The 15,375-nt window shown below is 34.1% G+C and overlaps 1 protein-coding gene across 2 annotated transcripts in view; it reads right to left on the bottom strand.

Moving 5' to 3' along the window:
* Nucleotides 1-982: 982 nt before the first annotated feature.
* LOC112026236 (myosin-15) overlaps nucleotides 983-15,375 on the bottom strand; it is a 37,209-nt gene continuing 22,816 nt past the window's right edge. For both annotated transcript variants that reach the window (XM_024058920.2, XM_024058921.2), the window contains 21 exons: nucleotides 14,897-14,957; nucleotides 14,567-14,744; nucleotides 13,220-13,425; nucleotides 12,120-12,239; nucleotides 11,932-12,030; nucleotides 10,643-10,864; nucleotides 9,642-9,781; nucleotides 9,244-9,355; nucleotides 8,981-9,031; nucleotides 8,796-8,885; nucleotides 8,479-8,649; nucleotides 8,121-8,273; nucleotides 6,367-6,546; nucleotides 3,570-3,707; nucleotides 2,653-2,723; nucleotides 2,455-2,554; nucleotides 2,316-2,372; nucleotides 2,173-2,229; nucleotides 1,987-2,067; nucleotides 1,825-1,907; nucleotides 983-1,619 (listed from right to left, as the gene is read on the bottom strand). In XM_024058920.2, coding sequence (XP_023914688.1) covers nucleotides 1,496-1,619; nucleotides 1,825-1,907; nucleotides 1,987-2,067; nucleotides 2,173-2,229; nucleotides 2,316-2,372; nucleotides 2,455-2,554; nucleotides 2,653-2,723; nucleotides 3,570-3,707; nucleotides 6,367-6,546; nucleotides 8,121-8,273; nucleotides 8,479-8,649; nucleotides 8,796-8,885; nucleotides 8,981-9,031; nucleotides 9,244-9,355; nucleotides 9,642-9,781; nucleotides 10,643-10,864; nucleotides 11,932-12,030; nucleotides 12,120-12,239; nucleotides 13,220-13,425; nucleotides 14,567-14,744; nucleotides 14,897-14,957 — 2,494 coding nt within the window. In that variant the 3' untranslated portion in view covers nucleotides 983-1,495. The remainder of the gene's footprint in view (nucleotides 1,620-1,824; nucleotides 1,908-1,986; nucleotides 2,068-2,172; nucleotides 2,230-2,315; nucleotides 2,373-2,454; nucleotides 2,555-2,652; nucleotides 2,724-3,569; nucleotides 3,708-6,366; nucleotides 6,547-8,120; nucleotides 8,274-8,478; nucleotides 8,650-8,795; nucleotides 8,886-8,980; nucleotides 9,032-9,243; nucleotides 9,356-9,641; nucleotides 9,782-10,642; nucleotides 10,865-11,931; nucleotides 12,031-12,119; nucleotides 12,240-13,219; nucleotides 13,426-14,566; nucleotides 14,745-14,896; nucleotides 14,958-15,375) is intronic.

Genomic DNA, 15,375 nt, shown 5'->3' with positions numbered 1-15,375 from the left:
AATTTGTTATAAAGTTGGCCAACATTAAAAATCCTACCTAATTACTTTAATAGAGAAACTATAGTGGATTACAAAATTGCCTGCCTACAATTCCTCTAAGCAAAGGATCCGCCTGCTCTATTAGTTTCCTTTAAGTCGTGCTCCATTATGAACTCTTGAAAACCTTGCTGAATAGCCCCGTATTCCAACATAAAACTTTAAATTAGAAGTACAAGTGATAGAAACAAAGTTAACAGCTTGCTTATAAATTCTTATATCTAATGCCTAGATCAAATCAGTCCACTGCGGTTTTCTTTTATCTCCTACAATTTCAAATGAGACCACGGATATGTAAATATCTAAACAATAAAATTAGCAATTGACTGGAATATCTCATTATTTAAATTGCACATGCCCATTTTATTTTATGCAAACGAGTCCACAGATTTTACCTTTTCCTTCTAATTGTATTAACATTATCAAAAATTCAACCAAGTAAAATATAGAAACACATGCTTGCCTCTGCTACTACCTAATGCCCAGTTTGGATGGAAGGGAAGAGAGAGGAGAGTAAAGTAGAATTGGCCAAAAACTAACCCCTCACTCCCCTTCCATCCTCCATCAAAATTGGCCCTAAGACGTGTTACAAAAGCCCTTAGTACCTTGAGATGCTATAAAGCAAATAAACATTTCGTACAAAAACTTAAAATGCAATGATCTACGAAAATACATTTAAATCACATTCACTCTAGAACCATGACCCCAGAATGATCAACCGAGTCCACTAAAAGCACTAAAAGGTCCCAGACTTCCAGTGTAGGAGGATTGCAGATTTACATTACAATACACAAATGACCATTGCTGATGAATTTTATGGATCCAACCTCACTTTAAGACAAGTAAATATGACAAAAGTCCAGTTGTGTTTATGCAGCCAATGTCATCACATCTGTATATGGGAGGACAGGTGTGGAATATGCTAAAAACAATGCCAGGGTTCATAAAAGTGAATGCCCATTCTTAATCGATGGAATAAAGTACATATTTACAACAATAAATGGATCTCGTTTTTTCTTTTCTTAAATTAATATACACAAAACAAAAAAAAAAAAACAAAAAAAACAAAAAAAAAAAAAAAAACCTATAGAACGAACTAGAATACAAAATGACACAATTCGGTTGTAAAATATCTATATATATATATATATATACAAACTTAAAAATAAGCTTCAAGAAAAAAGCAGCAGTAAGCTAAGAGAACTGTCACCTAATCCCACAATCATGCATTGCGGGCCAAATCAAAAGGTAATGGGGAAGGGTACTAATCAATCCCCAAGAATCACTTTTGCCGACACAATTCAGCAATTCCAATGACTACTCAGATTTCCTTGAGTAGGAAGGAAACCTCTGTATCCTATATTTAAAGCACTAATCACTACAGCCTGGGGTATGGCTAAGCCAGGCTAAACTGAATGCATAAACATCAATTCTTGCAACTTTGAAGCCAGCAGACTGTTTAATTTTGATGCTGGAGGAGAAACTGTGCACAAGGATACTCAGACAAGAATGTTGGAAGTTCAATATCTGATGTATCAATAGCAGGAATTGCGATATCTATGTCTTCTGTAGAGAATGGAATGCTGCAAAGAGAAGAATTAAGAAAAATAAATAAAGATATGGGCACAAAAGTTATGGAAACCACAACCATTAAAAAAATGATAAACATTAAACTTGAATAAATAGAAGTTGTAAAAAAGCAAGCAATTCCACTTACTAATTTATTCTTGTCCATTATTATTCTGTATACAGAATTTCCCAAATAATTGAGAGGGGCAAGCAGATTACCTCAGATCATCATCCAACAAGAAGGAGTTGGAGGTCAAATTCTGATTGTCCTTGTCCACATTCTCCCTCATTTGAGCGACCACCTGCTAACCCAATAAGATTTAAACATATGGGATAACATAACAAAAGTTTACCGAACTAGAACTGAAAAATGCAACTTGCCTCATTTGACACGCTCTGAGTACCATATTTGTCATCCCAGTACATGGTACTTATTCGATAGATTTGCCTAACAGTTAATGCCTGCCCAAGGATCACAATATCAATAAATTAATTTATAATAGAAAACAGATTACAAGACCAAAAATAAATTTAAATAATTAGATGAGCAATATGCAAAGATAATACCGGACAAAGATCCTGTCTTATCTCGTCCAAAGATTTTTTCCTCTTCTGGTGTATTACCTACATAAATTGCAGCAAAGCATTTAGTGTAATTCCTATAAATAACAGCTTTAAAAAATTCCAACAAAAATAGTTATGTCTTATACCAGAAATCCAACAGCCTGTCTAATATAATTTAGCTCATGCCAAGAGGTTCCTGCAAACTACAGTTTGAAAAGACTCAGGACCTAAAAGCATAGAATTCAAACACTGTAACAATAAACTTGTAATAGAGATTTTAGTTACCTCATCTGTAGCACTGACTATCCATTTCTCCAATTCTGCTAGGCCAGATTTCACATATTCCCCATTTGAAAATGTGCAACATTCACGTCGCAGCAGAAGACTACCCAAAACAAAAGAATAAATAAATAAAACTAAAAATTTCTCAACACAAAAACTTATTAATTGTTTGATGATGAAATAGAGAACACTAACAATTACCTGTTGAAAAGTGAGATATTGATGAAAGAAAAAACCTGGGTGATTAGCTTACGTATGAAAAAGGAGGGTACCTGAGTGAGCACTACTTACATCAGAAAAAGAGACAGCGCACTAAGTTCACAGATGGTGTACAATTATGACTTTTTTAAACTAACTTTTTAGGACCTCCTTCAAAACCTAAAATCATCTGTCAAAAATTTTAATATCTTAATATAATTTTGGGCACTTCCCCAGCATGACTCCAACATGCAGCAGACAAACTGCCATATTAAATTACTACCACTCTAGCATTGTAATTTTTAAAATGAAAAGTTGTCCTAAAAACTATCATTTTCACATTCTAAATTAGAATAAGTGAAAACAAAGGTTTAATTTGGGATGAGGCATACAAGGCATAAGATGCATACATGCATAATATTGACTTTTTTTTTTCCACAAAATTATATATGAATTAAACCTAATGTCTAACATATGTATTATGGCTATGGATTTGTTAAACAATATTTTCTACTTCCCACTGTTGTCTCCTAATTTTTCTCTAAGTTTTCTGCGCCAGCATGTCTGTGCAGTACCATTCCCATGTCTTAAGTTAATGTCCAGACTTCATAATGCTGTAATAAACTGCATTATATAATCTCACCAATCACATAGTACACCACAAAACATCTGGTTTGAATTTACAATACCCATTTCCAATCATATGAGCTTTGTAGAACACCAATGTTGTGCTAAGACTTACTAGAAACATGAAGAGATACAATAAATTTATGGAAATTGTCCCCCAGCAATTTAAAATAAAATCATGCTCCCAGATGTTGCATATGTTTCACAAATGGTACATATAAATACAAACAATGAAGATCAGGCAAAAATATTAAACACAATACTGGTAAAAAACAATGTTGCTTTGCACATACATGATTACTGCGTAATTGACTCATAAGAGAATCCAAAAATTTAATGATATTGTCCCACTGACTATTAGGCAATTGCTGAGGAACACCTCCAGGTGATCTAGATGATTTTCCAGCATGTACTCTTGCAGCTTTGGGTGCCTTACCAATAATCACAAAAAAATTATATATAAGACGTAACTAAAGACACAAGATTTTGCTGACAAATTCTCATAATCAAAACAAAAGAGCAAAGCCAAGTAAGATCAATGATTATAACGATACATACAATAAAGATTAAACACTAAGCTTTAACGAAACTAAGCTTGATACGTTGATAAGAAGATTTTTCCATAAATTACCCAACTTTTATTATAAGTAACAAGGAATTTTATAAAGAAGAAAGGGAGCTCTATAAAGAGAGCTTCCTAAAAATTAAATCAAATGATCCATACAATCATTTAACAAAATACAAGAAACACCATTGATCATGGTGCAACATTCAAATCTAGGAAGCACAGGTGCGGATTCGGGTTCGGGTGCGGCGGGATACATTTATTAATAAATTATTAAATATATTTTTATTTTTATTTTCTATATATTGTTAAGCATATTTTTTCATATAATGGTAAACATATACCAAGAGGAAACATATTTTGACAAAAAAAATTCACATTTTTTCATATAACAGTGTGTTTTGACAATATTTTACCTTTTTTTTTAACACTTATTTCAGCCCATATTGGACTGATAAAAAAAAGGGGTCACGGACATCAGACCGACCCAATCAACACACACGTGCTTTCTAGATTCAAATAGAGAACACAAAAGATAGATTTGAGTTAAATTACAGATCTCTCAACTAAAATGTGACTACTTCATTCCTCCCACATATTACAATTAGGAAACGCAGCCCACACAACACTGTTACAAAGCCTTCCATACTTACTTAAGAGAAACATGTATCAACCACTCATGACCAATATTTTTATTTTGATAAGTAAAATCTGAAATTAGTGGTTTGACATCTGAGTATGAGCTATACTGCTATAGTCTGTGCCCAGATCTTGTATAGCTCTGATCTTCCTTCTCTCCATGAGGTTTATTCCCAACTTCAACGCTCTACCCTTTTTGATATGATCACCGGTCCTAGTGAGCGTTCTGCACTTATTGCCTTGTGTAACAGTCCTAGCAGCTCACAAGGGGAAAAATAATTGAGGTGGCCATAGAGCCCGTGGTGGACAAGATTCAAGAGGTAATGGACACTCTGGAAACCAAGAACCTAATAAACAAATGCACAGTGACCGCAACAATCATACAGTAGATTACTTTTGGCATTGCCATGGCAAACCCTCTACAGGTGTAATAGTCCAAGCGGCTCACAAGGAGGGTAAAATAATGGAGGTGGCCATAGAGGCCATGGTGGACAAGATTCAAGAGGTAATGGATACTCTGGAAACCAAGAACCTAATAAACAAATGCACAGTGACTGCAACAATCATACAGTTGATTGCTTTTGCCATCTCCATGGCAAACCACGCAGGTCTGCGGTCTGCCCATTAGGTCCTCACATAGGATGACTCCATCCTAAGTTCCCAACATCAGGGCAATCCACCCTTTCCACTATCGTCTAGGAACAGAGATGATTCCCATACCAATGATGAGTAAGCTCAACTCCTAGCCCATCACAAGTGAGCAACTTCCTCCTCCACAACCACTCTAGCCCATATAAGTACTGCATCCTATTGTCATTTATCCTTTACTTTCAATTCATGGGTCATCAAGTTTGGTGCTACTAACTTATCAAAAAAAAAATGTTTGGTGCTACTGTGCAAATGATAGGTGGTGCATCAATTCATCTCTAAGTACCATATTATTACATCACCTCAGAGGTTTTTTTTTTTTTTTTTTTTTTTGGTAATAATTCAATAGTTAGGAATGGGGGATTTGAACCCTAGACAGCTCCTTTAGAAGCACTAGGAAGTGTCAATTGAGCTATAAGGCTCTTGGCTACACCTCAAAGTATTACTTTAGTTAATGGTTTCTCATCCAAAGTTCAGACTTCTGGAACCGCCCATTTCAACTTATATTTAAAAGTCATCATCTATTGGAAAAGTATTGTGGTACTAAATGTAAGATTATGCGGATTTAGTGGGATTGCTGCCTCAGACTTTAAGCCATTATAATTTACCCCACCCAATTTTAGCCTTAAGCAAATTTATATGTTTATTCAAGGGATATCTGCCACAATTCTCACCTTGGTGCATATGTAAAATGGTGTTCATTGGCAACAACTAATGGCCAATCAACTATGCAGTACATTTCAAGTAAAATATTAGAGTCGGTGCACTGTGAATCTTTGCTACCAGGATCACAAATAAAAAAACATAAGCTCAGGCTGTATCTCCCTCATTTAAGGTGCTTTGCAAATCCATCATTTAACCAGAAAATTCTGTAGATAAGTTAGCTAAGCAGATCAAGTAACCTATACATCAGGACAACAACAAGTGACAGACATTTTAGACCATTATTTTGAACACAATTTGCACATGCATTGAAACTGTCACTGAGATTATGTATTAAGCAACCAAAGCTTGCAATCAGAAAAGGGAATAATAATAAAAAAGAAATTCATCTGTCATTTTTTAATTGAAAAGTAACAGATACACCCAACAGATTTTGAACCTACAACCTCACCCTGCATGAAGAAAGTGTCATGTGAGCTAAAGCTCATTGGCAAAGAAATTCATCACGGTTGACATGACTGATAGATTTTGGCATATATTGTTGTATATCACGTCTGACTAAAAGAGAAAATTACCTGAATGCATAAGCTCAACAACGGAGATAATTCTTTCTTCAAATTGTCACGAATCAAACCAAAAATTTTCTCCACACAAGCAGTTAACTGTTGTTTGAATAGTATAGCTGGATATCTTGCTTCTACGTGTGAAATGCCATTATCAAATCCTCCAATATATTTGAAAGGAGATTTCAGTCCCTGACAAGGGAAACAAACTACAATCATTGATCTCATACGAAATTATTCAACATGTACAAAAAGTAAAGAGAAACTAAGAAGCAGAGCCACACATCTTTTGCAAAAACAAGTTTAAGGCATTAAAAATAAAAATAAAAATAAAAACCTTGCAGAAGTTCACAGTTAAAAGTGCACAACTTGCTAAACTAATGGTAGAAAAATATACAAATCTTTAAGCCTCACAAAGTATGCCATTCAACATACAAGAAATAACATGTCACTCCATACAAAAACGATATAAATGAATCACAAACCAAATTCATCAATGATAGAAATGCAAGCTATTAAATAATTTAATAAAATAATGAGATTACATAATGGTACATCATAAAACCATGGGTTTTGCACCGGCTGCATCAAAAGTTTTAGTTTTAGAATATTAGACTGACGGCACATACCAATTTAACTAGAAAAATTACAAATAAGACAAATCTAAGCCACTAGCAATGTGTAGTTCCTGAAGCATAACAAGGTAACCACTACCCAGTACAACTTTCAATATCAACTCTTTCCTAGTCATTACACATCTCAGCACCTGTAGAAACCCAACAGAGAGGCTTGCAATCCATGGAATCCCACGTCCCCTAGGGAAGCACATGGGAATGTGTTTATAAGGAGTGACCTCCCTTTAATGTGTCGAGGTCCTTTCCCCCACTACTGTGTGCTTTGGGGGAGAACATAACCATGAGGGGTATGGGCCTTAAAGCAAACAATATCTACACAGTTTGGGCGGGGTCATTACAGATGGAATTATAGCCATGCCCTAGCCGAAAGTGTGGGCTCCACGCGCAAGGATGCATGTGCTCAAAAGGGGGGTGGATTGTAAAGACTCAAAAGAAGGGCTTACAATCCATGGAATCTCACATCACCTAGAGAAGCACATGAGGATGTGCTTATAAGGAGTGACCTCCCTTTAAATGTGTATTTAAGGCCTTTTCCCCCACTGCTATGTGCTTTGGGGGAGAACAAGACTGAGAGATATGAGCCCCAAAGTGGACAATATCTACATAATTGAGGCGGTCGTTACAGCATCTCCCTCAAATAAGACAAATCTAAGCCATTAGCAATGTGTAGTTCCTGAAGCCTAACAAGGTAACCACTACCCAGTACAACTTTCAATATCAACAATTTCCTAGTCGTTACACATCTCAGCACCCCCCTCCCCCACCTTTTCTTTAGCACTGACATGGAAAAAAAATCTAAGGAAATGTAACTACAAAAGTGAAATGACAGAAGAGCAAATCCATCTCCCTCACTCTCCCACTAATTACCCACTCCACACCAACCAAAGTGAGTGTTGACATGTAACTAAAAATTAAATGCACTTGTATAAAGACATATATGCTAAATCCCAAGAATTCTAGGTAAATCTAAAAATATTTACATATTATGATTCTTATAGGATAATAAACACATTAAAGATACAATAGAGAATATGTACTATAGAAATATGTACTTATATTAATTCTAAAATAAATAAATTAATGCAACCTTGCTAATATGCAATTAGGTCAGGTTACTCGACATAGACTCACTTGCCCAACCCTGCTAATTAACCCAGAAGCCCCGGCAGAACGCTGATTTATTGTAGTCAAAAAACCATTGGATCTTAAATTCCTCTGCAGGAGGCATAAAAGTGCAGACGCATTTGACAGCCAATATGGCAAAGTAACGTTCTCATCCCCAACCTGAAACAAGTTTGATACCAAAGTTTACATATCTTTAGAAGCTAATACACAAAATGAATCATAATCATGATTCAGGATCTACAGAAATTCTAAAGTACCATATATATATATATATATATATAACATAATATCAATTACGTCAACATCGATACAGATTTGATTATTACATTAGAAAAGGAAAAAAAAAGGGGGTAGATAAAGCCACCTTCAGAACATCATTAATTCCCTCAATTATGAAGTTGAAGATTGCTGTCCGCTCAGACTCAAAAGCATGCCAGTGAAGAAGACATTTATATATGATACAAGCTGCCAGTGGTTTACCATCTTTAAACCCCAAATCTTCTTTGATACACCTCGAGAGAAATTCATAATTATCCTGTAAATCACATGATTCACATATGAAATTTGAGTCCTATGAGTGAAAAATAACATTAACATGCTAATCACTTTGGACTGCTATATTTACTATCAGTCCGACTATCACAGTGAGTTGAAGGCTATAGGAAGAACAAGAGAGAAAACCTGGTGCCTCTCCACAGTTAATTTTGATTGACGTGATTCTGAGAAACTATGTGCAAAAGGTGAAATTAGCTTTGTAGGCGTGGGTGATTCCTGCACCAAACAAGATGGATATCAAAACAATAAAAACCAACATGATGTGATGCAGCTCATGTTTTACAGAAGAACTCATATCGATGATATCTTACAAATACAGGCTTCTGGTCAATTTGGGGAAGAACAAGTGCACCAGAGTATTTCTGTCCCATTAAGAAACAACAGTTTTACTCAAATAGTACATAGCTATAAACAAATAAACACTACTCATTATATTAACAGGAAAGCTCAAATAAAACTTATGTATGTCAGAACAGAAAATTCAAAACAAAAGATACAACATTGAACCAAGTAAACCCAAACAAACAGTATGTCTGCATATATGCTTCTCAACATGTACAAAAGCAAAGCTTACCTCTGACAATGCCTTAGCAAAGCCAGGATGATTGCGGTTTGGAGTCAAGCTCAAAGTTTTTTGACGCAGAACATGATTCTCATCCTCTAAAACGGAGAGCTTCTCCTCAAGACTACGATTACACAAATAAATTAGCCAGCATAAAAAAAATCCACATGTAGAAACTGAATAAACATGGAGGGAAAAAGTAGTTAACTTTGATCTCAGAAGTCTTTACAAGAAAATGATATAAATACCACAGAACAAGCTAACAAAATTTCCATTTAAAATTCAAATTTTACAAAAATGAAAAAGGGACATTTCATCAAGCACAATAAAATTTGAAATTGAATTTGCGAAAAACAATATTTAAACTACTTTCATTAAATAAAAAAATAAATAAAAAATAAAAAAACAACCTTTTAACATTCTGTTGAAGCTGAGAACACATGTTTTCAACTTCCTGCAACTTCTCCATGCTATCAGTACTATCCTTCTGAGCCTTTACAAGTTCAAGCTCCAGAGCTAAGTTCTTCTTTTCCAAGGTATCCAAAGAATTCTGTCACAAAACAAACATGCAATTTTCAGACACCACATCTTACAAAAGTTCTTCAGTTATCCCCATTTCATAAACTCTTTGTCTTCCGGTCAATACTAAAATTACCACAAAAGTGGATTCCCATTTCATTACTAATTCTTCATCCGATAATTTAGCTTTAGGCAAATCAAGAAAAAGGCATTATCCCCTAACTGATTTTGACCTTCAAAACCCTCAAAATGCCTCCAGTAACATTTAGTGAAAATGTTTTTAATCCATTATTTACTGCTGCGGGAGCTAATAGAAAAGAGCTGATTGTTTGTTAGCAGTTCACTTTTGGATTGTATCTCAACTCCTAAACAAAGTTCAATAATGTAAACAAATGACGGTTTCCATCACTTTCCAATATAAGGATGAGTTAAATGGACATTTTGATGCCATTTTCAAAGGTGACCGATTTTGGTTTAAGTAATCAATAAATTCAATTATCCTCAGTCATAACTCTTTAACCTCAACTAAATCATTAGTATTTTCTTGCTAAACAAGTCAATAGTCAAAACATGAAAGTAAATAGAAATTTAAAAATAATAAAATAAAATATTAAAAAAAAAATTTTGCCCAGACTTTTTATTAACTGACTCCAACTTCATGCCTGGATCACATCCTATGGGGATAAATATTAGGAAATACAGTTTAAACCATCAACTTATGCCAAGACTTTTTATACATATCTCTAAAGAATTTAAATAGTTCAAGCAAGATCACCTTAGTCTCAATATGTGATATTTCAGAGGACAAACTAATGCAAAAAACTGGTCTAAAAAAATGGAACCCACTAAAGTAACTTGAGTGGAAGAAATCAATCAAAAATACAAGACCCACCTTTAAAAATGCATTTTCCTTTCTCAGCTCTGCCATTCCAATGATCTCTCTTTCCAAAGCAGATTTCCCTTTCTCCAACAATTCCAGTTGATTCTGCAGCACTGCATTTTTGTTGCACTCATTAATTGTTGTCAACTTAGCTGCATCTAGTTCAAGTTTCAATGATTCCAATGCTTTTTGAAGTTTTGACATTTCCCCTGACTTAGACTCATCATGAGAAACCTGCATTCCAGAATACTCCTGGTAAGGATCCAACTTCTAACCAGCCACATGAGGATAACGACATAAAATGATCATTTTTACTTTGATGTTCAAACATGATAAAGAACAGAAGTTATTTCAAATAAAATGGAATACAAGTGAATAAAAACCTAAATAGTGAACTTTTTGATAATGGAGATGTTCAAATTCAAACTCTCTCACTGTTTACCATGTATTGAAAAGAGAATACTTTTAGATTATCAAGCTTTGGGATTAAGTTGTATGTTTTTCATTTTTTAATACAGCTTCCTGTATACTTGTGTACTGTGCCTCAAAGGTACTCATCAAAGGTACTACATCAAAGGTACTACGATCAAGTTTGATAAACTACCCATTATCTTAAAAGCCTAAACTATTAAGAAATTGGTGATTTTAATCATTTAACCATAATTCCAACATTCCCTTTCACATGTGAGCCTATACTTCCACTTAATAAGTAGGGCCCAATACATGAGATTTTTAACACTATAAATGGAAGGTAGAGAGGAGACAGGAATCAAACTCAAGATCTCTTGCTCTAATATCATGATAAATTCCCAATTGTCCCAAAATCTTAAGCTATTAGGAATTAAGGCTCCAACTAGAAATAAGGCTCTGTTTTCCAATTAGGAATTAAGGCTCCAATGATAAATTACCAATTGTTCCAAAAAAATTATAATTGGCTAACCCTAGAATTAAGGCTCTGTTTTCCAATTTAGAAAACCATGTGTCTATAACAATAAGCTATGACATTGCCTCTTTTTTTTTTCTATTCCTGAGCCAAGACAATATTAATTAGCTAGCTATATTATTTAATACTTAACATAACATTAAACAATGAAATTTGCATATCCAATGTATGTTAGGAAAACCCCAACCAAGAGGTCATTTCCTAATACTTAAACAAGTGTCACTGTTGAAGCACCAACATACATTTGACACCAGCAGAACAGCAACAGGAGTTTCCTGATACAGACTTTCCAAATGCTTTTAATAGAAATCAATAAATAACTCATCCAAAATAAAACTACTGAAATAAAAAGCGCTACCCGCAGTCTTTTTTCAAGCTGCAACCTCCACGTGAGGTCTTCTAACTGCTTCTCAAGTTTACTTTTAGCTAAACGTAAGGCACCAGCTTCATTAGCCTCCTGCAAAAAGTGAATGAACAAAATGCTCATGACAAAGAACATTTGATGTATGCCATCACTCCATAATCAATAGCACAATTTTTTCTCACTTGTTTGCGCCTCCGGAGCTCTCTTTTTGCCAGTTTTTGCCTCCAAAGACATTGTATTGCTATGATAGAAGTTTGACGATGTCGGAATACCATGCGAACCTTGTGCATCCTCCAGTGAGCCTTAAAATAAATATTACATGTCCAAACAGAACACAGCCTCAAATTTAGAAGACAAACGTACAATTATGTACATATTAGAGATGGAAAAACAATATAAAGACAAGTTTTCCAGAAATAGTCGAAGTTTACTACAAATCACATGTACCTTATACATATAAATAATATTTCACTCAAAGCCACATGGCATCACTTTGTTTAAGCATTTCCCCTCAATGGATTTACAGAATGGATTTTTTTTAACTTCCATGATAAAAATTAAAACGTTTTTGAAAGTATAGGGTTTAATTTGAGACCAAGTACAATTCATGATTTGTATTGTATCAAGTGAAAAAAGAAACATATCCATACTGTATCAAGTGAAAAAAGTAACACATCATAGATACATATCAACCATGATCATGAATCATACGATGCACAACAACTTATCATATGAAACCGCATTTATAACAAATATAGCTTTTACATATGTATATCTATAACTTTTACAATGAATTTTATTAGGTGTTTGTATCTTAAGATAAGATACACGATATGGAAAAATCAAAAATCGAATCACGTTTTGACAACTATTTTTGAGACTTCTAAAAGTGTGGGGTTTAATTTGAAACCACCTCTAAACTATGGGGTTAAAAATGTAAATTAGCAAAATAATGGAACAGAATTAAAAACACCAAATATGATGGAGCAGAAGTGGTAATCTTTTAGAATCAAACAATTCATAACTATCAATATAGTGGTGAAGGAAGCTTTAATGACAATTATAATAACTAGGTAAAACAGAATTTTATTTTATTTTTTAAAATTAAACTATTCATAGCAACAAATACAGTGGTAAGGGAGTAAACAAAAAATATCATAATTAGGTAAGATAAACTTTTATTTATTATATATATATATATATATATATATAAAAGGATATCCCAATTCATGAATGGAAAATTCTACCACAGGAAAGATCTACATCTCCATTTTAGGTTTACCTGAATTAGAGTTGCAGCTTTATGTTTCTTCCCTTGCAAAAATCGTTGACGGATTATGAAACCACGAACGTTGGACTGTACAAAAATAGCAACTGAACATAGTTTCATATAAGCACATCTTAATAACCACCTGCGCACATATTTCTGTATTGAAACAGCAGCTGCTGTCTCCCGTTTTGCAGCATACACCTCTCGAGCGAGGCATCCTGCACAAATATAAGACATTAGGACTGAAACAAAACAACAACAACAACAACAAAAAAAAAAAAAAAAAATTCTCAGAATGCTTATGTGACACTATGTAAAGCATTTTTTTTTTTTTTTTGATGGGTAAGAAAAATTTTATTAAAAGAGAAAAAGCAAGAACACTATATAAAGCATTTCACTCCACCCCACCCAATGAATCTAGAAGGAAGAGGCTTTTCCCCAACTCTACTTCCTAGTGAATTCGGTTCCACACAATCCACATACATGGGGAAAATATATTTCCAAAGGAACGGGAAACCTTTCAATAGTTACATGAATCAACTTTTTGTTTCACCTAGAAAATGCTATCTTTTCTTCACCCATCTGTCACGTAATCCAATAGTGTTTGATTAGACAGAAACATATTTGATAAATAGTGATAACTCTAGGATGGAGTACCAGAACACATTCAAAAAATTCATTTGATAATGAACTATTGGTTCTAAGCTATCTCTGGAAATAAATAAATAAACAATTTGAAGTGCTTTTCTTGTGTAGTCGTGATACATCAATGTTTAAACAAAAATGTAGGACAATCTGTTTGGGAAGTAAGAAGCCCCTTTGGAATCTCTTCATCTACAAATAATACTAGATGTGAAAACCAAAAGATGTGTAACATAAATGATGGTCACTTGGTACTAAAGGTAAACTCAACATTTTGGAGATAGAAATGGTGCAGACTGTAACAATAACTGGAGGGGTGCACTGTCATCATATGCATGAAGACACAGTATGGGGCTTGGTGACAGTGGTAATGGGCAGCTTTAATCCCTTTGGAGAATTTAAACCTAACACAATATTTGAAAGGAAGAGGCCAAAACATGAATTCTATCTTGGGTTCCACCAAAGTTTGCAAGCCTTGCCACTTTTCACGGCAAAATTTAATAGCTCCACTTTCAACCTCTTGCCACATACTGATGAAGCCCATGCTAAAAAGGTTTTCTTTTCCTTTATTTTAGTTTATGGAATGGGGGGAAAAAAAAAAAGGGGGAGATTTTCTAGGTATAAAAGCCACCTAGGAAAAACTTAAAATTGGTGTGTGTGTGTGTAAAAGAGAGATAAATCATATCAAAATATCAAACTAGAGGAAGTAAACCGAACCTCTGCAGCATGCTTGGAGAGCAGATGCAGCAGCCCTTGTTGAAAGAAAATCTCTGCGTGCTATAAATGTTCGGAATTGACGCTGAACACACTTTGTTGCACTGTCCAAAATCTCAGCCCGCCGGGAGTCTAGAATGCCAATTTGACCAGCCCTAAGAAATACTTTTGTCCTTCCCAACTGCAAAAGAAATGAACAGAAATTTGACTTAGGTTCTACTCAACTGCGAATGAAAAGAACAGATATTTGGCTATATTTAACCAGGTGCACCACATGTACATGACAAGAGCATTTCCGAAACAGCTTCAATATTAAACTTTGAGGAAGCCCACCTGAAAATTTTCAAGCTTCAATTTTTGCAGAATTTTCTCCGTCGTAGCTTTTTCATCATAACTGTCAACAGATAAAAATATTTTTAGAAGGAGAGTAAACCAGCAAGAGAGAGAAATGAAAGGATAACATAAAAATAAAGATTTGCTAGTTTGTACCAGAATAACAAAATAAAAAATAAAAATAGTATACAAAAGCAAATAAAACTGCATAGAGATTCATTGAAAATACTAATAAGAAGTCCCAATAGTCATATACAAGACAGAATATATAAAATAGGGAATACAAACATTTTCAGCCGGTTCAAGGTTTTCAAAATATGTTTAAACACTTTTTATATAAAAGATGGAATAAAAAAAAAAAAAACCATAAATAAAATAACTTAATGATATATTACATATGTGTGTGAAAATTTTGGTACTGAAAAACTTTTAATGTTAATATTATTTCTTTTACTATATTCAAATTAGTAAGATGTGTA

The sequence above is a fragment of the Quercus suber genome, unplaced genomic scaffold, assembly GCF_002906115.3.
Source record: "Quercus suber isolate HL8 unplaced genomic scaffold, Cork oak 2.0 scaffold_817, whole genome shotgun sequence".
In the NCBI taxonomy this organism is placed as follows: domain Eukaryota; kingdom Viridiplantae; phylum Streptophyta; class Magnoliopsida; order Fagales; family Fagaceae; genus Quercus; species Quercus suber.
The sequence above is the reverse complement of the archived record's forward strand: the minus strand, read 5'-3'. Positions and strand labels throughout refer to the sequence as shown.